Source organism: Acanthaster planci, linkage group LG13 (assembly GCF_054643075.1).
Source record: "Acanthaster planci isolate LZ-2023a linkage group LG13, COTS_SCS, whole genome shotgun sequence".
Lineage (NCBI taxonomy): Eukaryota > Metazoa > Echinodermata > Asteroidea > Valvatida > Acanthasteridae > Acanthaster > Acanthaster planci.
In genome coordinates, this window is record NC_141789.1 from 14,356,873 (window position 1) to 14,379,488 (window position 22,616).

Genomic DNA, 22,616 nt, shown 5'->3' on the forward strand with positions numbered 1-22,616 from the left:
AAGAAAGCTAATAATGCCCTTGGCTGTGGCTTGGGCATTAGTCGCATTCATTCTCCTGAGCGGGTCTTAAAGGCACGTTTAAGACCGGCCAAGCACACGTTTATTCCCTTAGTAAACAAGGGAGTTCAACATATTTATGCCCTTTCACAGTACACACATGTACTTTGTACCTACTAGTAGGTGTGTTAATGAGACTGGACTTGTTCACTTTTTATTCTCACAGGTCTGGATAAATTCACTTCAAGAAAATTTCGAGAATCTCGGACACATTCAAACAATTGCTGCCTAGGCATTAGAAGTGATAACTGAAAATGTCCATTTCAGATGTATTTCCTTTGCTAGATTTTCTGTAGAGTCGATATTCTTTTTGCCACATCAGGTACAGGAGAATCCAATTACATTTCGTTACTAATCATTCCCTTTTTTCTTTGGGAATGTATTTGCTCAGTTCCCCAAGGTACAGGTACCGGTAAGACGGCGAGATGTCTGAGTTTAGTCATGAGAGCTGCAGGCAAAATACCCCGGGCTTTTATTTTAATTCCACCGACTCAGTAGATTTGGCTTTGGTTTGAATAATTATCATGCCCGAACTCCAAGGATTGATCTGGCTGAGCTTTGTGAAATTCACTGTACCAATCAATTTCTGGCTTTCGTGAATGGATGCAAATACATGTGTGGAACTTGGAATCAGGTGTCATTCTGCCTACTCTTTTCTGTCTTGGTGGTTTGAGCAGAAGCACTCCCTCATTGGTTGAAAAGGGCCATGTTGGTGGGAGTGGTGTTAATGGAGTGTTCATTTTGTTGCTAGCGACACAACCATAACACATGCATTTCGTAGTCGTTTGTGAACCAGCAAAGTGCAGTTCCCACCGAAGGAGCTTGGTCCTCTCTTGGTTCAGCTTGGGGCTGATGAAGCTGTTTCCTTCAGGCTTCACTCTTGTTGCCTTTTGCACAATGATTGTTTTGACGTAGGAGGTGACGCACGTCAAATCAACCAAAACAAGTAATCGAGTATGAAAACTGAAAGTAAATGTAGTTAGAAATGGACAAAGAAAGAGAAATGCCTCATGTCTCCATTTGTTTGGGGGAGAAAGGGAAGATGCATTGTAAAATTTACGGACAAGCAAGTGGCCAGAGATGGTTGTCGAGTTTGCCTCTTGGACCACTGCTTAAAGCTAAATGGAAGTAGTGTGCATTTTCTCAGATTTGGGATTTGATTGGTGGCTGTAGTTTTTTTGTTGAACCTTAAATTGCAGGAAAGCCATCCAGGAAGCAGTGTTGTATTTGAGTCCTTTCACTATTCCAGTCACAAGTCCTTTTACAAGGTCAGTCTTAAGGCATGAGGGTGAGCAATGACAAAAGAATGTTTTTGTCACAGCTCATTTGAATAGCTTGTGAATTGGCTTAAGACTGAATGACTTGTGATGGACTTGCTGGGACTTGTGATGGACTCGAATACAACAGTGCCAGGAAGAGTGAAGTTCGTACAGGTGTGCATGATTGGTTCTTAATATTTTCTTTAAAATGCACACTTGCACAAAGAGAATCATTAAAAGAAAGGTGGGGGTGACAAACCAGATTCTTGTGAATCTTTGGATGCACCCCTCAGTCAACAACCTCACTCAACTGCGCCAGGGTTTTCCTGACTTTTCCCACCCAGATTTGGAAACTGAAACCTCATCCGCTGTAATTCACGTGTTCGCTACATTTTTCCGTGCAAGAAATATGCAGGACATTAAGGTGCCTGGGAAAAAGTTCTCCAAACATTTGTTGCTTGCCCGAGTCAGGGCTGTAAACCAAGAACTTAAACATTGATAGTATTATGATAATTTTGAAAAACTTGAAGTCATGCTGCATCCAAATCACCAGTATACTGGACCACAGCTAGACGTAGAGATTCTGAAGTTTGTAGGTGTCTTACAAAGCGTCTTGTGGCATCTGTGACCATTAAAGTCCAAAATGTGTGTGGACAGAATGGGACACAAGCCATGTTCGCACAGTGGTTAGAGTTACTGCAGTTAGTGTACTGCAAAAGGTTCTTGTAGGTACTTTTTCGTTGAATGTGCACAAACTGGCATGAGAAGCATCTCTGCATGGGTACCAGGTACTCTCCAGCATGTGAATTTCAGTGTTTGTCGAGTTTTGGGTGCTTACTTATGGAGTAAAGACGAATACATGTACAGTGTACATGTAATTTGTGATGTTGACAAAAGCAATATGTGTACTCCCTGGTATGAATAATCCAAACCTGTTAGCAGTTTAATAATCAGCTGAAAAAGATGGAAGCCGAGTGACACTCTAATCATGCAAGAATCTTCTTTCTCTCTCTCTCACTCTTGCAGCAGAATTCACTGGAGTCGTCGTCGTCGTCACAGAGGCACAGAAGACTAGGCAACCAGACACTAATGGTGAGTTCTTGAAGTCTGGGATTTTGTTTTACTTAAGAGGATTTGTGTGTGGCAGGGATGAGATGGCCTTTGCATTGTGACTTTAAAGCTGCCTGCAAGGGCCGCTGACCTCATCCCGCTGCTGTCGTACGTACATACATGTGTGAGCTGGCTGTGGTTGCAAACAGGGGAGGCAGCAATTAACTCTGAAGAGATGGTTGCTTAGCAGGGAGCGGGAAGATTACATTTGATGTGATGTATTGACAAGTTGATCTGTTGCTGACTTAGGCCTCCCCCACCCCTGTGTCTTGACTGCATTAATTACACTGTAGTACCCTCCACTATGCTGAAATGCTTGCCTTTTTTTTTGTCCTTGGCGTTTTTGATAATGTTGTTATGCATGTATTGTGACTGGTATTGTGTGCAATGTAACATTGCTTCTTTCATTATAAAATAAAAAATTCATTGGCTACAATGCTTGTATCTTCAGACACTGCCGAAAAGCCTGCTGGAAAGTCTCTCTATAACACGCCTAACTAAACCTCTTTAATTATACATGTATGTTCCCTTTATCATATGTTGTTCCACTGCACTTAAAACTAATTAGATGACACAGTACTGCTTGACTCTTGGCTGTTTTTCCGTTGGGAAATTTTCGGCCTGCCATCTGTGCCTTTGAAACTGAACTGATCCAGAGTTTCTGGACCTATCTGCAGGCCCCTACCCTGTTTTTTGTCTGCGTATGTCATGCAGTCTGGTTTTTAACTTCTAGAGTGTTTTCCTGTCAAGGTTTATTTAGCAATGTTTCAGGCTGAGGTTAGTTCGGACATGCATGGCTGCACAGCTCATCCATAGATCAGTGGCCCACAGGCCAAAGTGTTTCCCAGTTGACCACAATGTACATGTACGTGTACTGCCCTTAGTGCATGCTTTTCCTCTGTGAGTTCATTTCAGCTGTCTCTTTCCCAGTTTGTCTTCCAAATGTCATTTGTTAAGCATCAGATCGCAAAACACCTCGCTGTGGAGGTTGTGGAAGAGACTACCGTACAGTACTCTCACCCAACTGTCATGCACTCACAGGCACTGATTTCATTCAAGGACAATGCAATAGACCCAACCACTCTTTATTAAAGCAAGGATAAGATAGGACAATTACCTCCTCCTGGAACCTCAAAATCAGCGGGTTTTCCACTGAAACAGCACTGTGGGTCGCTGGATGGCGCTAATTGATATTATGTTAGTAGGTACCTCGATGGAACCCATAATATACAAGTAGTGTATCTATGTGCAAAGAACACCAAAAAAAAAAAAAAACACCAGGCTGTAGTCTCCAACACTGCTGGGTCCAGTTACAAGCAGATGGGTAGCAGCAATGTGCTCATTAGTATCAACAAATGTACATTATTTATTACTGTTATAACCTGCTGCTCTGTGCCCATCAAATGTCTGTGCTGAACAATTCAATGAAATTTTCCCCTGGTATCCCATGATTTCCCCTCCCTTGATTTGAGAGAAATCTTGGGATTTTAAAGAAGCCATTGAAAGAAAAAACTTCCTGACACTGCTGTAATTTTTCTGAACAGATCATATCTTCTGGTTTATTTTTGTGCCATATGCTGGGAGATACCATCAGGAGCTGGGAAAAGCATCAGCCAATCTCATACCACACTGCCAAAGATAGCGTGACGGTATGGCGCATGAGAATAACTCTGTCATCAGGAGTCTTATATTTTCCAGGAATTATGTGCTGTTGCCCTGTAATCCAACCAAAATATGTCTGGTTTGACATATCACATTACTTTTTTGCAATAGCAATCCACTCTCGGATCTGCTGATCAGCTTTTGCAGTTCAATATTTCAAGTGTGTCTTCTTGTCACATGCAGTAATTCAAAAGGAGAGATGTACATGAATATGCATGTACATTTTTCAACATGATAAATTACTGTACTCTATAATTTGGCAAGCTGGTCCCACTGTTTTCAGGTAGAAGGAAGGGCTGGTAGTTGTTGCCAGTTCACAGTTGTCAAGGATCAGTTGGCGTTGCGCCATCAAACCCTTTTATGCCAAGACTCAGAATTAGCATCCGTAATAACTGATATATTTGTCAAAGGAATGCAGCATGTTACCTTTTTTGCAGGGCAACTTTTAGTACGAGAGGTGCAAACAGTCAACGGCACATTTGATACTCTGGTCTGGCTTGTTTTGAAGAAGCTGACTGCGGCTCACTTGTGTGTGTCACTCATGTTCACTTACAGTGTAGCCGCGACTTAAACCCTGTAGTGCTGGTAGTGTACAGGAGCACTTGTTTTGACTGGATGGACACAAATAATTAGTTTTCAGAGCCCCTAGGACTTAGTTACTGGTACTTAGTGGATGTTCATGAAGTAATATTTCTTCAGGCACCTGCTGTATTGGGTAGGCCACAAGTTAGACACACATTGAGACAATTTGCTGTGGTACTTTTTACTTCTGTCTGAGTAATTGCGTACTTGGATGCATTGGACCACATTCATCATCACATGTTCAATGCAGAGAGTGCCCAATAATCTGTTGATACTGTGAGAGGGGCCCTCCCTGTCCCTGATGGCTTGCCAGTCCAGGATGGATGAATTGCATTTTTGAGTTGGCTTGCCGCAGTCTCATTGAACTCTGTCTGCTTCCTCAATCCTGCATCGTCGGCCATTTAGGAAGGGGAATCGGTGGTTCCCACATCGACATTGCGTACTTGGAGCCAGCAGATGGCTTCTCCCTCTGCCCCGTGACTGCCCTCCAGACTGCCGGCCTTCACTTTCGGTTTGCGAGTTTTATATATCTCTGTGTGTGCGATCAGGGCATCGGGGTCAACATGAATTTTTTCATTCATTTCGAACTTTGCAAGGGCTGTGCAGACATGCTCATTTTGCTGCAATTTTGTGCAGCCTCAGCTAGGCAGAACTTTGTTCTTGTGATTTAGGATGGGGGAATCCTCTGAACTCAGACAATTTCATGGCTACCAAATCACGGAGGAGAACACTGCCAGACTGGTAGTCAAACATTTTTGCAGTACTGTAAGAATTTGGAGAAGACGGGCTTGTGCTTGAAACTGTATAGTGTACAGTGTGATATCTGGAGTTGTTACAAGAAGTCTTTAACTTTCATGAAAAACTTGGGGTACTCAATTATACAGATATCCAGACACATATGAAATTCCAATTCTGTACATGGGGGGAACCCATGGTCAACTCAAGGCTTCAAGGGTTGAGTTACATAATACCAGAACACCCGTATTTGCCCCCCTCCCAAAAAAAAAGAAGTGGCATGCCATAAGAAAGGTTTTGTTTTAACTTTTTACACATCTGCAGTTTTTCATTGCAATTCCTTGGCATGGCTAGAGCTAAATTTTTTGCTCTCTCTATAAATTATGTCTCCATTCTTCTCATATATCAATCATCTCTTTGCCCTGATAAAAGTTAACAGTTTCCCCTGCACTGTTTTTTACTCAGCCAAGGCTTTCATTGAAATGACATCAAAGACAGTACTTGTCTGTACCTAAACTGGTTTTGCCAAATTTTCCCAGCAGAACAGTTACACCCAACACTCAACAGATCCATTTGCCATGTTGGTGCTGTTTTCATCACCACCGCACTTGTCGCATTGATGTGGGGTTGGTATGGTCAGATCCATCATTCCATCCAGACCATGACTCTGCACAGGTTGATATCACTCCCTCCACTCCCCCATTAATCAAAGAAAAATGAGAGATGCATGCACAGAGCTGCTACAAGAACTGAATTACATTTCCAAGGTCTGCAGGCAAATTATGTTGGTTCTGGGAAGTGGTTCGGTCAGTTTTGGTTCACCGTCTCCATTTTTTTTTATTTGGAAGTTGGGAGCAGTAATCTTGACTTCGCACCTTAGTCCGTTTCACTTAAGCTCTCCTTGGCTTGTTCATGGATCCTCTTTGAAAAAGGGAAAAAATCAAAGAGGAGAAAAAATTACCAGACATTTTCAATGTTGGCTGAGCCCACATAACTTTTTTTTAACCTCACAGCTTACATGTAATTGAATTGGGCAGCCTGCAACATGAAACATTGTTTTTCAAGTGTCGTTCACTCAGTTAATTAAAAGCACATGGTACAGTCGGATGCCAGTGTAAGCCATCCATGTATGTGAAGTATCACTGGCCCACCGATGACGACATTGATCTCAGAAAAAGGCCCCGTCGGCGAAATGGTAAGGATTGATTAGAGTGCATGCCATGTTGCCTCTGGGGATGATTTAGCTAATTTTATAACCTTTGATAGAGCCAGCCCTTGGAACCCCTTGAGAGTTTTTTTTTTTTTTGGCGGAGGACGCCTTTTTCTCCCCTTTCTAAATTCAACGACATCGTCACCACACACTGTGCTCTTCCACGTCACAAATGATAACAATGATGTGTCCTCTGATGATGCATTACATTGGTCCCATCATGTAAGTTTGCTCCCCAAAATGGGCTTTCAGTGCACGGAAATAACCAGTTAAAAGGACTGAAAGGTCCAAGTGATCCAAGCTTTGTGTTTATGTACATGTGGAATCTTCGTAACGTCATGGGTTGTAAAGGAACGGTTCACCAGGAAAATCACCAAAAGTTCACTCTTGTAGAGAGAGCTCTCATGATTCACAGAAGTATGAGTGGTGGGTCTCTTAATCATGTTGGATTCAAGTTGAATTGAGACAATCATATTCTAACTTCAGGTGTAATGTGCTTGTGCCGATAATGTGCACTCTATTTGTACGGTAGAGTCATTTTAATGGGTGCATTGTAATACATGTACCTGTATATTCCTTTGTAAATGCACAGTCTGGACATTCACTGAATATGTGATAGCTAGGCCTGTGGTAAGGTTAAGGTCTCCTGCACAATTTCAGTTTTGGCCCTAAGTTTTCACACAACAAATTTTATATACCAATGCAATAATTCAATCATAATCATTTTGTTTTCTGGTTTTATTTTACCCAAAGGGCATTGCTGAATTTGTAACCTTATGCTGTCCAAAATGCATTGGTTTCCACCCCTCACCTGCCCCCTTGCCTCCCCCCCTTGCCCTCCCTCAACGATTTCGTTTCTTTCAACGCCTTGTTGCTTTGCATTCCCTTCTCCCTCTTTTTCCCCTGCCCCTTCCCCCTCCAACATTCAGTGTTCTTAATAAATTACTTTTTTGCTTCGTGTGATATGTGCGGCTTTAAAGCCCTGCTAGGTGATAAGTTCACAGGCAGGCTCTCAAGTCAACTGGTTATTTATTTCACCAAGTTCAAGAAGGCAGATAGTCCCAGAGACTCGCTTGCAAACAGACTTGAAGCCCTTGGCCGACAGGCAGGACTTTTCCCTGACCCGTTTAGCTGTGGTTGTTTAAGTCTTTCATCTGGAGAACATAATTTTTTTGCGCACTGTTTTACACTCGGTGCACATGCTCTGGAGATTTTGATTTCTGCCCAACAGCTGTAATCCTTCATCCACCAAAGAAGAAATAAAAAAAAATGATCTGGAGAATGAGAGAAATGCCTGTCAAAGCCTACCGCCTGGAATTCTTTTGATTTCCTCGGCTTTTCCCTGGATTTCTCTTGTCTATTTTTAATATTTCACTTGACAGCGTGTGAAAGCTCCAGTCTGTTCCTGTGCAGTGCCCAGCTCCGAACCCCTTGGTAATTGCGTTCCTGATTATCACGCTTTACGTGATTCATGGGCTCTGTTACTTCATTTGGCAGGTGCTGTTCTTTACTCTCTAGAATGTGTTTTATGGTTTTCATTTCTTTCTGTTTTTTTTTTTCTTGTGATCAGGGGAATGCATCTCTGGAGCGTTTAATCCTTTTAAGTGCAGCGATACCCCCATGCATGCATCCCCAGCCTTGCTCCAGATTAAATTCGATTTCACGATCTCTTTCTTGCCTGTCGCAGTCATTTTTAGGAATGGTCATTCATTTCTTCCCCTGAAACTGAAGCTGCTCTGTTTGTTGAATGATAACATAGTGATGTAGACATGCTCCCAGGCTTTTTTTTTTCCTTAAAAGTTTTTTTTTTGGGTGGGGAGGGGCAGCTGTGTGTGTCCCACGTCCATCTTAGGGATTACTGCAGGGATCTTGGCTATCTGCCACCACAGGGTTTATGCATTACTGTGTAAGCCGATACCTCATCATGCCACTTCAATCAAGCTTGCAGTGTCCCTCCCTCCTCCCCCCCCCCAAATAAGTCCAGTCAAAGCTTTTGATCACAAACACCAGCATGTGCTGGAATACTTGGTGACATCTCAATTCCCACACCGCATGTGTGGATTCACCACATCTGGCTTTTTCTGTGCATCAGTCACCCTGGGACTATCAAACCTCCTCGTTTTTCCTTCATCTTAAAAAGTTCTCCTTGTTTTCTCACAGAGTGTCCCTTCACATCATGGCTGCACAACACCATCTCCCATCTTTTGTAAATGAGATCAAGAGCCTCATTGGGCATGCAAGCAATTGACTATGTTAGCCAAAAGATCCTTTGTGCAACCTTTTTATTCAACTCAAGAAAACAAAATCCAAACTTAGTATTTTTCTGGATTCCATTTTGTCATTTCTCCCTTGATCCCCAAGCTAATCCCACTAACACGTATTCTACCAAATCTTGAGACTTCATAATCATGATTCCTAAAAATGTAAATTCATCAAAGAATTTTTTTGAATTTTTTTTACAGTAGTTTCCCCTTAATATGGAGGTGTCTAATGTTCTCTCAGTTAAGCCACATGGGGCCTACCTTTTCAACTCTGACAAATTTTTGTGGTTCAGGAAGTTGAAAAGGCATTTCTCTGAATGAGACTAGTGCAGGTGCAATTATGACTTCATAACCAGAGAGACTTGACCAGTGAAAACTCTCTGCAGCACCTGTTCAAAGCGGAACCCCTTCATTTTCTCAACAAAGCTCCTTGAAAAGAAGGGTTCATGGCTGTTCCTATCCCGAGAAGGCTTGTTGGCTGGAGGCTTTACACCGGGCCATTAATACTGATATTTTCTTTCAACAAAGGCTCACAAGAGAATTCGCAGAGCACCATGCATGAGTGGTACCCAACCTGCAACACATACAAGGCAACCCCCCCTCCTTGAGTTTAGGATTATTAATGTCTAGATAGTGAAAGAGTAGGGTTATGCAGTCACCTCGCCCTGATCTCTTGAGCAAGCAGAATGACATTCAGGGTGGTGTAAAGTAGAAAAATAACAGATGACGTAGGTTTGGATTTTAGTGCCATATGGACACAATACATTTTTGAAGTTGTGGCTTTATTTAAGCTCTGTATTACGGTCCAAATGGGCCACTCATCTTATGGAAAATGAACATTGCTGGTACACATGGCTGTGCACAAGTATCGTTGATTGATGGACGATTTTGTTGTACCTCTCAAACAATAATACACAACAGTTTAAATTAATGAAGAACATGCATATTACTTCTATCAGCTCTTACATCCTTGGATCCTTTGCGTTCCTTTCCATAATCCTTGGAAGCTTTACATTTCTGTTAGTTTCTTAATGAGTGTCCCATACTTTTTCCTGTGCCTTTTTTTTTTAATAGCCTAATGCTTGAATGTATTGTTGGACAGATTGACAAGATGCTTAGCCTTTTGAGTGGGAAAAACCATATAAAGACAGGGTTGGCATGAGAGCAAATTATTCTCCCGTGGAATGGAAACAAGCTTGCCTCGGCACGAAGGCCCAGAAGAGCGGAAATACAACATAATCCCCGTAGTCCTCCCTGCATTCGCCATCTTGAGCTGGAATTTCAGAGCCGATTCCCCTGTAATCAATACGCGTTAAGGGAACTCGCGTGAGACGTGTATACACAAGTCATAGTGCTCTCCTGGACAGCTGAGCAGGGCGGTTCTACCTGTCTTTTTTGCTGTGAATATTGCATTTCACGTTATTAGAGTGAATGGTCCCCGAAACTATAGACTAGAGGAAGGATATATTGATGAACATAATGCAATAAGTCACAGCCTTTGTCAGGAAGGGCTCCTCTATTCGATTAAAGCGCTAGCAACTGGGACAAGTCATTTTTTGAGGCCGTCTCAGTTTAGCTCCAGTCCTCCCGTCTGCCCACAAATAGACCTACATTGCATACCCGCAGGAGGTGTACCTTGACCAAGGAAAACAGTTTGTCGCGCATGATACACCACCGTGCTGGAAAAACAGCCGTCCTCGGTGTTCCTTCTCTTTTCATTAATAAAAAGAGGAAGGTAGTCGTTTCAGTTAAACTTGCATGTACTGTTGAACATATTGAGCTAACGTGGTTTCTGTTTATTTTGGAAGGCTGCCAGTGGGCCTATCGCTAGTTTTATTCTTACTGAGCATACAAACAACAATTGATAAGCGTGCATGTGTCTGCATTTTTGTGCAGTGTGCAGGTTTCTAAACCATGCAGTGTTTATACCGGTACTTACAGGGGCACCCTCAGAATGAAGCATTTCTTCATTAGTAATTAACCATCTGGTATTGCCATATAAATAGCTTACATCTAAGTGGGACTAAAATGTACATTTATATCGCTGCTTGTTACAAAAACTGCGACTTGCAACAGCACCAACGTCTTTCCTTGGAAAACAGCCAACTTTCTCCCAGGCCCATCAATCTCGGGGCATTGCCACCTGATACACTCCAGAAGGAATGCCAGCAATTAAGATTCTCGTGTTGTGATGTTTCACCTGAGCGTGTTGCTGGTCTCACACGTGCAAGGGGCTCCGATATCGGAGAGCGTAAATCATGTGGGAATGGAATACGGATCTTTGTCCCTCTTTTTTTTTTAAGGATGGGGGAATGTTGAGCATCTGAAGCCATGGGTAGCAGAGGTTTTGTAGGATTTGTGCCCGCCAAAATGGAAAATATAGCTGTGTCATATTGCAGGTAAATCAGTCTTGTACACCATAAATAGGAGTGGTTTAATAGCGTCTAGGCATTCAGGCATGTTTACTAGTGGAGTTTTCCCTTGACTGGTTGGGTTATTGGAGTAAGACGAGGTTCGAGTGTTGGGAAGTGTCAATCCTGATTGAGTACGTAAATGGGGCTCTATGCATGCTCTCAGCCTTCTGAGATGAAGATGCCCGAAGTGGCCTTTGGATGTGTCCCAAAACCAGTTAATTGCGTAGAATGAATGCATCACGTATACATATACTTTTGTCGGAAAAACAGTAACACACACTGTACTCGGTTTTTAATGCTTAAATGGGCAGGAATTTACCAGCAGGACAATTTGGCTCTGTGTGACTTATGTGAAGCCACGACCAGATTGCTTCCATAGAAGGTCGTGCGTTATTCCCTGTTGAAGCCAAGCCATGAGGACATAGCCATTCTTTCGTGGTGTTAGGCCATACGGACACACTGCGCCCTCAACGTCTGTGTACACTGGGATTAGAATCATAGGGTTGGTGCATTGTTTCCTCCAAGCTTGTATAAAGAGCAGGATTTTCACTTGCGGCATCAGTGAGTAAGGGTCACGTCGTTTGGGTAACTATTTCCTCATGCTATAAATTGCCCAAACTGGTGAGGAGAGCCTGACAGACCGAAGGAGAAACACTACATGGGTACCAATCTGCAGATGGTCTGTCTCAGCCACTGTGTGTACATTATGAGAGCACTGTTTTGTCAGAATGGTATGATTTGCTGGCCCAGTGTCTCTCTTGAGCAGGCTGTCGTGTCGGGACACCTAACTTGAGCATGTCAAGTCCAAGGGTTCAAATTTTCAAGTCTTCCCTTTGGAGCCCATTCCATTGGCACTGTAAATCAGTGACAAGTGCACGGCTGTGATGGCATGTAATCAGTTGGTGTTTGTACAATGTATACATGCTAGCATGCCAGTAAGGGGTTGGTGTTTCGGTTCACTACAGCACAAAAAAGGATTTATGCTAACCGATGGCCCGCTGCCCTTTTTTTCAAAGCAGGCAAGCTGTTGAAAGTGCTTGTGGTCATTATTTACACTCAGGCTGTACCTCATTGCATTCAGCTTGTGTTTTTGACTGAGTGCTTCTCCATTGATAGTGGACGAATTGAAATTCCACTTTCAGACATAACGCACTTGTCTTAGTACACGTTATGTGCCTTAAGTCATCGTTGCCCAGATGAGTACAGTAAAATAATACAAGCATATTCTGTTGCATGTTTTTGATTTCAGCTGTGCGCAAAAGAGCTTCTTTTGTCACCTTTGAGTTCATTTGAATTCCAGAACATACCTCAACAGTATATCTGTACAATACTCTATTTTGGTGTTGAAAAAATCCACTGCCTCATATGAATAACATTAATCACATCCATTTGTGTGAATTGATTATTGAGGTCTGTTCATCCACCCCTAGTTTTTTCAAAATGCAAATCATATAATTTTGTCCCCCTGTTTTGCCCAATTCCTCAGAACAAGTATTACACCAGGAGTTATGGCAAGTCCCTGCTGGACTCACAGCAGTTCTGCGGCCTGCAGACCATTGCCTCCTCGCCGCGGGACACATCCGGCCATGCTTCCAGCATCCTGATCACACCTACCTCAAGCCCCACGCAGGAACTGGACCAGCAGCCTGCAGGGGCCGGCCTCAAGCCGGCGCCCGGCCCGCAGTACAGCCTGCGCAACAGCACCCGCTGCCATGATGCCGAGCGAGAATGTCAGGAGTGCTGCCACAGCAGCGATGAGGAGAACGGGGACGAGTTGGACCGGGAGGACGGATTCGACTCAGGCATCTTCCCCCTGGATCCTAGCAATGAATTGGACGTTGACCAAATTGAACAAAACTGATAAAAGGGAGAGTGGCAACTATTTTGTTTTTAGGTGGACCTTCTTTCTTTTTCTGTTTTTATGTTACAATTTGTCAACCGAACATTTTGTGAAAACAGAAATAAATGTTATCCATAGTGCCCACACAGAACCCAGCCCAGCAACATGTAGTGGTTCTTGCACAGAATTTCATTTCAAGTTAAACCACTAAAGACAGACTCGTCCCAGAGGATTTAATGAAAGATTATTTTTTAAAAAAAGCCGTTTTGGAAGTTTTGGTTATTAATTCTTGCTTGCAGTGTGTTCAAAGTGTAAGGTAGTATAACAAAATCCAAAATTGTTTCTTTAGAGTAAAACTTTGAATTTCACAAATGTGTTTTGCAAGAACATTTTAAAAATCGTAACTTAATACATGACCAAATAGAGTATGAATTTGTTCTTGTTTGTTTTTTTTTTACATGTGCTACGTATTTATTTTATATTGTTTTGCCTTTTTGTAATTGTCCTCTTGGACTCTGAAAATTCTCATGTGCAGGTGTGGCCTTTGGGCTACCCAATTATGACAACAGAGGGCGCTATGACCTGTAAATTCTGACCCACACGTACACATGGTGTTGTAATCCAGATGACTCCTGGTGTACACCAATTTGGAAGCAATAGGACTCTGGCTGGCATTGACATCACTCCTAAATAGTGTAAATTCTTGGCTCCATGCCAATCCAACCCATATCTGCTTACGTATAGAAAGATAGAGAGGGACAGCTATTGTGCACTTCAAAAACATCCATATGGAAAAATATAATGACACTACAATTTTGATCTCTTTTCCAAATTCCCTCTACGTCAGTACATATTTTTTTTTTACAATGCCAATTGTAAGTTCCTCTTTGGCCCCATTCAGCTCTATTTGATGGGCTGAAGGCCCAGTTTGATTTTGCATTGTAGTAACACAGTTTCAGCTGATAAATGGCATTTAATCTCACCATTTTACGATCTGTATTTGTCATTCCACATCCTGAATGGTTATAAACCTTAAACCTCAGACTCCTCAGTTGATTTCTGGGAAGAATATCCCTCTCTTTTTTTAAAATCATGTTCCTGAAGATTTTGCCCGAGGCCATAGAACTTCAAAGATTTGTCTAACTTCCTGTGTTTGAAAAAGTGTTATTTTCCTCAGGGGTTTCTGACCGAAAGTCTGAGCCAAGAACATATCAAATAATTTGTTTTTCTTTGTGTTTGGTTCCTGGTTTGCTTTTGTGGTTGGGATACATGCACGCAATCCACCTTTTAATACCCGAGAAGGGCGTTAATGACATCTATCTGAGAGCTCCATTTCTGAGAGTTGCCAGCCACAGGAGAATGTTCATAGTCCATCGGACGTGTGTGTGTGTACATTATGGGATCATGTAGATACTTGCGGTATTGTTGGCATGAACTGTGGAGGCGGAACCCTGAAGGGCAGTCTGGGTTGGAAAAAAAAAAATGTTGACATTGCTATCAGTAGTGTGGAACAGATTTGAGGTGGTTTAAAAGCACACTGTATATTTAAGTGCTTGATTTTATTTCTCCGTGTTCTCTTGCTCTCTAGACTTGACTTTGGAACAGGCTGAATTACTAACCTATAATGATAGACCTTTACAGGGGTTCAGTTCTAGGCAGCCTAAATGTGTAATGTACACCATATCGGCTGATGAATTCTGAAACAAAAAAATGGTTTTGTTTTTTCATTCATTCATAGCGACAAAGTAAAGAGTGTCATCTACATGTGGCTTATTATGGCTACTCAATGGACATATCCGCTTTTTGCATTTACAGTTGAGGGCGCTGCTTGTCCCATTCATGAGAGCCAGTGACCCTTGGGTCCTTGTCTCGTTGCAGAAATTGTGTGGTGCATGTGCACCCACAAGGTCACAGATTGTGCATGTCTCACATGGGCGTATGCATCGACCAATTTCTGACTCATTCTGTGCAAGGCCTCAACCCAAATGATCTCAGGTGCCCAATTTGACTAAAAATTTCATGCACCCCAGGAGGTTAGGATTAATGCTTTGCTCAAGTCTTATCTGGTGCAGTGGGGACCAAAGGACTTGCATTTAACTGTGTTGATGATTTTCCCAAAGTCCGAATGCTACACAATCTGCTCTGTAGGCCTAGAGCTGGAAAGCTTTTCAAAGTGAGCTCCACCCATGAAGTGGCATTGAAAAAGTCTGAACTGGGTAGATACAAATGCCTGCACATTTAGTGCTTGTACATAGGTCAGGTGCGAGCTTGAATCTGTGCCAAGAGTATGTATGATGCTGAATTTACTTCATAGATCTCTGACAGTTACGACCTTGTTGAGTTACTGTCAGGGCCAAAGTTTACTGGGCACTGTTGGAATGATCAAACAGCTATAGTAAGGGAAAGAAATGTTTCACTCATTTTTTGATGAAGTGGACCTTGCAATTTGGCAGACAACTTGTCACTCTATGAGGTTCTGTGCAGTTTGTAAGTGCGAGGAAGTAAAGAGTTAGAGATGCACGGCAAGGAACTATTTTTAGATGTGCATTGCTCCATGAAAAAGCCACAGGGTGCCGTGCGTTTAAAATCTTAAATGATGTCGTACGAAAATCCCCCCATCATATCTAGTCTCTTTTTCTTTGTTTAGACACATCCTCACATGGATGTTGTGGTTGTCATTGATCTGTGCAAGAAGCCAGTGAGTCAGTTTTATTTTCAACTTTGGATGAGCTGTAAAAATTACTCACGTTCCAAATTCAAGTCTGTTCGGGGTTCCTCGGCCATTTGCCAACTCTACCAAGTCTGTACATGGTTCTTTTTGCTTTTTAATTACTTTTTTTTTATTATTGATTTGGTGCATTATAGTAGTCTCTATATAGAACAAGCAAGTTGAATCAGTTTGTAGGTAGCGTAAGCAGGGCAGTATGCAATAATTTTATGTTGGCTTTTTTGTGTGTTTTGTGTCTTTAATGTTGTGGCTGTGTCTCCAAGCAAAATGATTTATAAGTTGGGAAACATTTTTGAGGGATAGATTTGCTTCCAGTTTTTGTAAGTTGACTGACCCATAGCTTGGAGTTGATATGGAGGGGCTTGCATTGAAAGAAGTGACAGCGTGAAAACTCTATGGCTTGCACTTGTGTTCCTAAGCAAGGTACTTTATTCCAATGGCAGTAAGCCAGGTAGAACCCAAGAGGAATTTTCAGCATTTCCTGCTTTTTCCTGGCGTGGTTTAGTCTGGTAAACACAGGTCACTTCTTGATGTGATTTGAAGCAAATGGCCACTGGCTGTAAATGAATGGTCATTCTGTGGGAATTCAAGGTGTACAGCGTACCTCTCACATTACATTAACAGACAGTGTCTTAGTTGCACAATCTGAACAGGTTATTATGGTTCAATGCAATTGTGTGTACTTAATTCAGAATGCAGTTCCTGGGCAGGTCGGCCGTTTCCAAGGCATAGGCCAGTCTCATAATTGATTAGCAGGCATTGGGAACCAGAAATGGACAGTACAAATGCTAAGTCAATGATAGCCCCTGGACATGACTGATCTAATGACTCTGTGTTTATCAACTTACAATAATTTTTCTTGTCAGGGTGTATGCAAGTTCCTTTGAATTGTGTGGGTTTTTTGTGGGTTTTTTTTTTTGGGGGGGGGTGTAGTCTGCATGCATAATGTGTGTTAATATGGCAAAGCTTTTATGTTTGGCTTCTTGACATTTTCAGTCCAACGGGCAGTTCTCCATTTAATTGAAGCTTGTTCCTGAAATGTACAGACTGCATATTACAGCAGTCAAAATCGGCTCATTTTGCAATCTCAACAGCCACTTCAGAAAGTGTCAAATGAGCTTGGAAAAACTGTCCTATCGCGTCACTTAAAAGATTGCAGTCCTCTTATATTGAAGTCATTGTGATGAAAAACCTCTACACAAAGAATGTAGAGTGTTGAATTTCATTGGGGTGAAGATATTTTCCTCAGATAGAATTTTGATTTGTTGGATTTTAATTTTGCTCCTCTGCTGAATACAAATTTTGCCAAAATGTTGTATTTCCCAATTGCTTAACAGTAAAGAAAAAGGTTGTATTTGTGGAATTAATATTTTTGTTTTGCTGTGAAATGGCTAACAAATATTAAAAAGAGACAAACATGTAGGTTAAAAACATTTGCATTCCTCTACCATTAACAGTTTGCTGTTCAAGAAATATTTTTAACTTTTAAGAGTTGAATTTTGATTCTGTATAAATTAAGCACAAGTGATATTACCAGAATAAGAAAGGGGCAGTGATGATTGGTGAGAAAGGTCACCTTTGCCGAGTGAACAAAGTCTATTCTTTGAGCACTTGACCACTGTACATGAGATTGCAAGATGAGGGATGATTTTTCAAGGCTGCAAGGCCAAGATACATGTTACCAGGCCCATGTGAACAGTTTTGTGAAATGCAGTCAGGTGACCTGAACTTGATGGGCTGGTCATCTGACACAACTTGTGAACATGAGGTCTTTTTTTGTAAGTAATGCTGTTAATTGAAGTCAGGAGACTTGGTATTAGGATTGGTCACAGTGAGGAGTTCAGGGGAATTTTTTTTCTCCAAAAGAATATTTTTGATTTGAAATGACGTAGAAGTCACTTCAAAATGTTATCAAGTTGAAAACTTCTTGTGCTGTATTCAAGTGAAGTGAACTGAATTTTTCCCATTATGAACTCCTTCACAGATTTCCTCCATTGTTAGGAGTTATTTCAAACTACAGCAGCAAGATTCACTTTTGTCTCTTTTTTTTACACTAAACAATTTGTACAATTTATAGGAGGGAAATTCTTCTGGTAATTTTTGTTCTTTTTCGAGATACCTAAAAGTGGTGTGGACATATTTGTTCTGTTGTGTATATATATATTTTAGGAAGACATTTAACTGGTGCGGTATGTTCAAGTTGAGCAGGACTGACCATAGTCAAACATGTTGGCTGGGTAATGATGATAAGGAACTAATAAGTGCTTGATGCATATATTGACGCATTTCATGCTGATACCTACAATTCAGGGTTTGTCTTGCCTGCTTTATAGCTTTTTATCGATACTTTTATTGATATGTGGAGGATGGTAGAAAATGTGATAGATGTTTCCATTCCAGAAGCAGGTGTTTTTGAGCCGGTCTTTCAAGCAGGTGAAACAACAAAAACAAGACAAGAAAATAAACTGGTAGATTATTTTTTACTCTGAGAACAGTTACTGATGTTTTAGCTTGATAAAGCAGTATTATAATGGAATTTTGATGGACGAGTAACAGTGAGGATAAAAGAAAATGTAGCCTTTTTTGGGGGAGACCCAATAACTAGCAATGAACAAGTCATTGTTAGTGAATCGTAGTCAAACACATGAACTGTTACAAGTGCACATATACTGTGGTGTTAGAAGCACTGTATTGGTGTGTTTTCATAAGTGCACTTTTTCAAGTTTTTAGGTTACCCCTAGCAAAGTTCGTTGTCTACCCTCCCCAGTAATTTCTAGATTTTATTTGTTTAAAAGAAAAAGCCAGTTGTGGCAGGAATTTGATTCCTGTGGGAATGCCAACTGCAGGTGGATTCGTATTTAAACGAAAAATAGTAAGATTTTTCAAAGGCAAATTGGAGTTTAAAGGCACAGTTCCCCCATGTGTTTGTTCACGACTCGCAAGGCTGATGTTAAAGTTTCAAAAAAGGAGTTCAACAGAATAAAAGATTTGTCATTTTTTGTAGGCTGGTGGAGCCCAGTCAGCTGTTCAATGTTTTTTCCTCCTGGTTCTAAAACCAAAGAGCACCCACGAAAAAGGAAATAGACGAATGTTTTAACCCTCTGAGAATTGTAGACAAGAAAAGATTGCATTTCAGCTTTCTTTGTGTAATTTTATGAATTATGAGAAAGAGACAGCGCTGACCCTACCCATTGGCCAGTATGATGGGCCATCTCTGACTGCCCACAACCTTGGCACGCTCGTATTTGAAAAAAGAATAAAAGCACTTTCCTGTAAGCACAACTGAAGTCGAAAGTCAGGTTGGAATAGGCGCTGGTGGCTCAATGTACAACTGCATGTAATTCAAAAGTGGTAGTAGCAAGAAGAAGAAGCTGTATTCAAAGCTGGAGTTGATGGGTCCATCTTGCCTTAGCATAACCCTAACAGTCCTCAATCCTCCAACAGGTGAAGGATTGAGGACTGCTGGGGTTAAGGCATTACTGTGCCTTTAACACCCCATTCGGGCTGATTGCCTATTGTAAGTTGTAAATACATTTTTGTGGCTTTGATAAATACAAATCTGAGATAGTATTCCCAGACAATTTTAGTCTGGCTCCTCTAGTTGCCTTACTTGATACCTTTTCTGCACATCTAGTCCCCCGACTCACTCCTTGTTATAGAGACAGAAAAGAGCACTTTGATAAAATTAAATTGACACTCGGTGTTAATTGTAATCTTATAGACTGATGATAAACTTTTTGAACAATGCATGAGGATTATTAGTGTTTACCATACGGGTGTTGATATTAAGCTGAAATCTTACAATTTTTTGTAAAAAAAAGTTACTGTCTTTGAATACATTTGTATAGATGTCCTGTGAAAACTAGGAAAGGAAATTAGCATCGGATTGAATCTAAAAACTTGTGTACAATCCTAGACTTGATTAGGAACTTATTGCATGAATTGTATAGAAGAAAACATTACTTCACATTTAGTTACAGAAAAACAACTGATCATTACTGTATGCATGGTTAAATGTTTTGTAATAACTGTTCACCCCATTAAGATGTTTCTTCAGCTTATTCAGATAAAATTCCTTCTAGTTGAAATTAGACATGTTCCCAAAATGTATTTTAAAAAAGTATGAATTTCAAGAGTTTGGATTTGGTAATGAAATGAGCCCATGAATTGCTAAAGATGATTACCTGATTATTATTAACCATCTACACCTGTGTGTTAAGAGAAATTTGTGTCCTAGTAGTAAAAACAGCGCCTGTTTACTCTGTGGATGTTCATTTTTCAATAGAAATGTTTCAAATACAGATCAATGTGGGAAAAAATACCTGGGAGACGAAGCTTACGTTCACCCTCAGTTATGAATTGGGGAATGAGAATGCGGTGATAAGGAATCTGTTTTGGAATGTATAAAGTGTTTCCACACAATCGGATTGCGTCTGAATATATATTTGTCAGAAACAAGGTGTTTGCACTATATTTCAGCAATATTGTGGGATTAAGCTTCATCTTGTGTTGATCTTTAAAAAGACTTGAGCACCATTGAACCATTCAATTTTGTTTAGGTTTTAGGTTTGTATTTCAAAAAAGAACTTGTTTGGTCATGTGAAATTTTGGAGCATCTTTTAGTGATTACAATTAAAACTGATTATGGCTTATGGTTTCTTTGCTTTTTTGGGGTGGGGGTTTGATTGCTTGGTTGAAAAAAATGGTTCTCTTTGTTTCTTTTTTTGGCAAGAATATATGTTCTTGCCACATTTTTAGAAATACATTGGATATAATGTGTATTGTATTGGGTAGTTCAATGGTTTGGGTTGTAACGAGAAATGAACAGCAGAACAGTACTACAGAATTGGGACAAAAGTAAAATGCTCTTTTTTATTTCTTTTTTTTTGGTTAGAACCCACTTTTGAATTCTTTTAAGATTGATTTAAGCTGCTGATTTAAGAGTTGAAGTTAACCTCAGTGCTGTGTGGCATACTGTTTTATTTTTACTTCTGGCAAGCTGTGGACCAACACGTAATGTCAGGTTGTTAAGGTTTTCTTTTATACAAATATGTCATTAATTCTTGAAGTTTGAATTAGATTTTTTTTATTATGTAAATCCACAGTGAAGTTAGCCAATTGCTTGTTTGCACAACAGAACTGTTTTATGATTTTTTTTCTGTTTTGCCGTGTTCTGATATTTTATTTTGTATAAGTACCTTTTGAAGTGAAAGAAAAAAAATCAGCAAGCTCAAAATTTTGTATTTTTAGGGAGAAATTCTAAAATAAGACATTTAATCCAAATGTAGTTGTTTTGTTTGGAAAGTTATGTGCACCTTAACAGGTTTATAGATACAGTGTGATTTGGGGTGTTTTTGTTTTCTCCTTTTGGTTTTTTTTAAAACTAACTTCCGTGGAAAAAGAAAAAGAAAAAAATAATCCCTGGTTATGCTACATTGAAGGTTTGAGAATAACCTCTAGTTGGTGATCAATGCTTAATGCTAAATCCAGCGAATAGGTTATGCTGACAGGAAACAGTTAATTGAGCACCAAATGCTTTATGAGTAATTAAAGACCTAATTAAATGAACATGCTAAAATCTTTGTTTAATCAGCAGAAATGTTTGGCTGACCTCATGTCTGCTTTTCTGCTTACACTCAAGCATGTCTCCTACAGACATGGTAGAAGTTCCAGTGTTACATTCAAACATCATTATATTTAAGCCAAACGTATTTGTCTAGTAAGTGTGTCCTCCGTGGTGTTAGTTGTCATCTTAGAGCAACTGAGCACCTGTGTTTGAAATTGGGTCCCAAACTCCATGATCTTTTGCAGATTTACTTGGCATTTGGTGCAGAAAGGCAGAGTTGGAATGAATCGGTCAGGGAGCATTGATTTGAAAAAAGAAAAATCTCTCCTAGTGTTCAGAGTTTTGCTTTTGGAAAATAGTGTTGCAAGGTCACTTTTCAAGGAGATTTTCATACAACACAGCCAGTACAGATTTGGTGTTTTGCAGTGTCATTTGAGTTTTACTTATCCTTTAAAATATTCTTCTTTATAAAACAGAGAACTGAAAATTATAAATACTGCATTTATTGCTAATTGTAAAATAAGCTCTATGTCAGTTGTAAGTTTGGCCGCTTTAAATACGAAAAGGAGAGCAAACACCTCAGAAACACTTTGGCCATACTCAGATTCCCTGTTTTTTTTTAGTCTAAACTGCAAGGATAAGTTGATGTATATCGAATCAAATGCACCTGTAATTTAGGTACTGTTTTAGATATTGTTCACTTCTGTTAGCAAAGCTAGCCCATATGATGTAAAGTGTATGCTGCAGTCTGTGATTCACTGGGGTAGTAATGGATGTTTGTCTCTTGCTCCAGTGCAGTTCATGACCGATTGTGAAACGGGGATAGGCAACAGCCCCACGTCCAACCCCCCCGCCCTGCCCCACCACCCCATCCCTCCCTTTAGAGGTACACTTTGAGTGTTACAATGGCCGTCACCTGTGGATTTAGTGTGACACTGACAGCTGTTTTATGGAATGGGAAATAAAGATGCTTATTAGACATGTTTTTGATAAAAGAGTTGAATGCTGTCACGTGTGCTTTTATTTATGATATTGGTGTTCATTGTGCAAGTTAGTGTGCAGGAAGAAGTTATTTATTTTATCGTTGTTTTGAAGAAATTGTCATCGTTTGACAACAGCGTTCAATGGCTTGGTAATTCCTGGATGCCTTCCGTTCCATGAATCGAATATTTGAGAAACGAAAGTTTATCGA

At 40.6% G+C, this 22,616-nt stretch overlaps 1 protein-coding gene across 3 annotated transcripts in view; it reads left to right on the forward strand.

Annotated features, from left to right (window-relative positions):
- LOC110973911 (protein FAM53A-like) overlaps nucleotides 1–22,421 on the forward strand; it is a 90,734-nt gene extending 68,313 nt beyond the window's left edge. For 2 of the 3 annotated variants that reach the window (XM_022225126.2, XM_022225128.2), the window contains exons 6-7: nucleotides 2,343–2,408; nucleotides 12,777–22,421. In XM_022225126.2, coding sequence (XP_022080818.2) covers nucleotides 2,343–2,408; nucleotides 12,777–13,151 — 441 coding nt within the window. In that variant the 3' untranslated portion in view covers nucleotides 13,152–22,421. The remainder of the gene's footprint in view (nucleotides 1–2,342; nucleotides 2,409–12,776) is intronic. The other variant, XM_022225127.2, reaches the window with a different exon arrangement.
- Nucleotides 22,422–22,616: the final 195 nt, after the last annotated feature.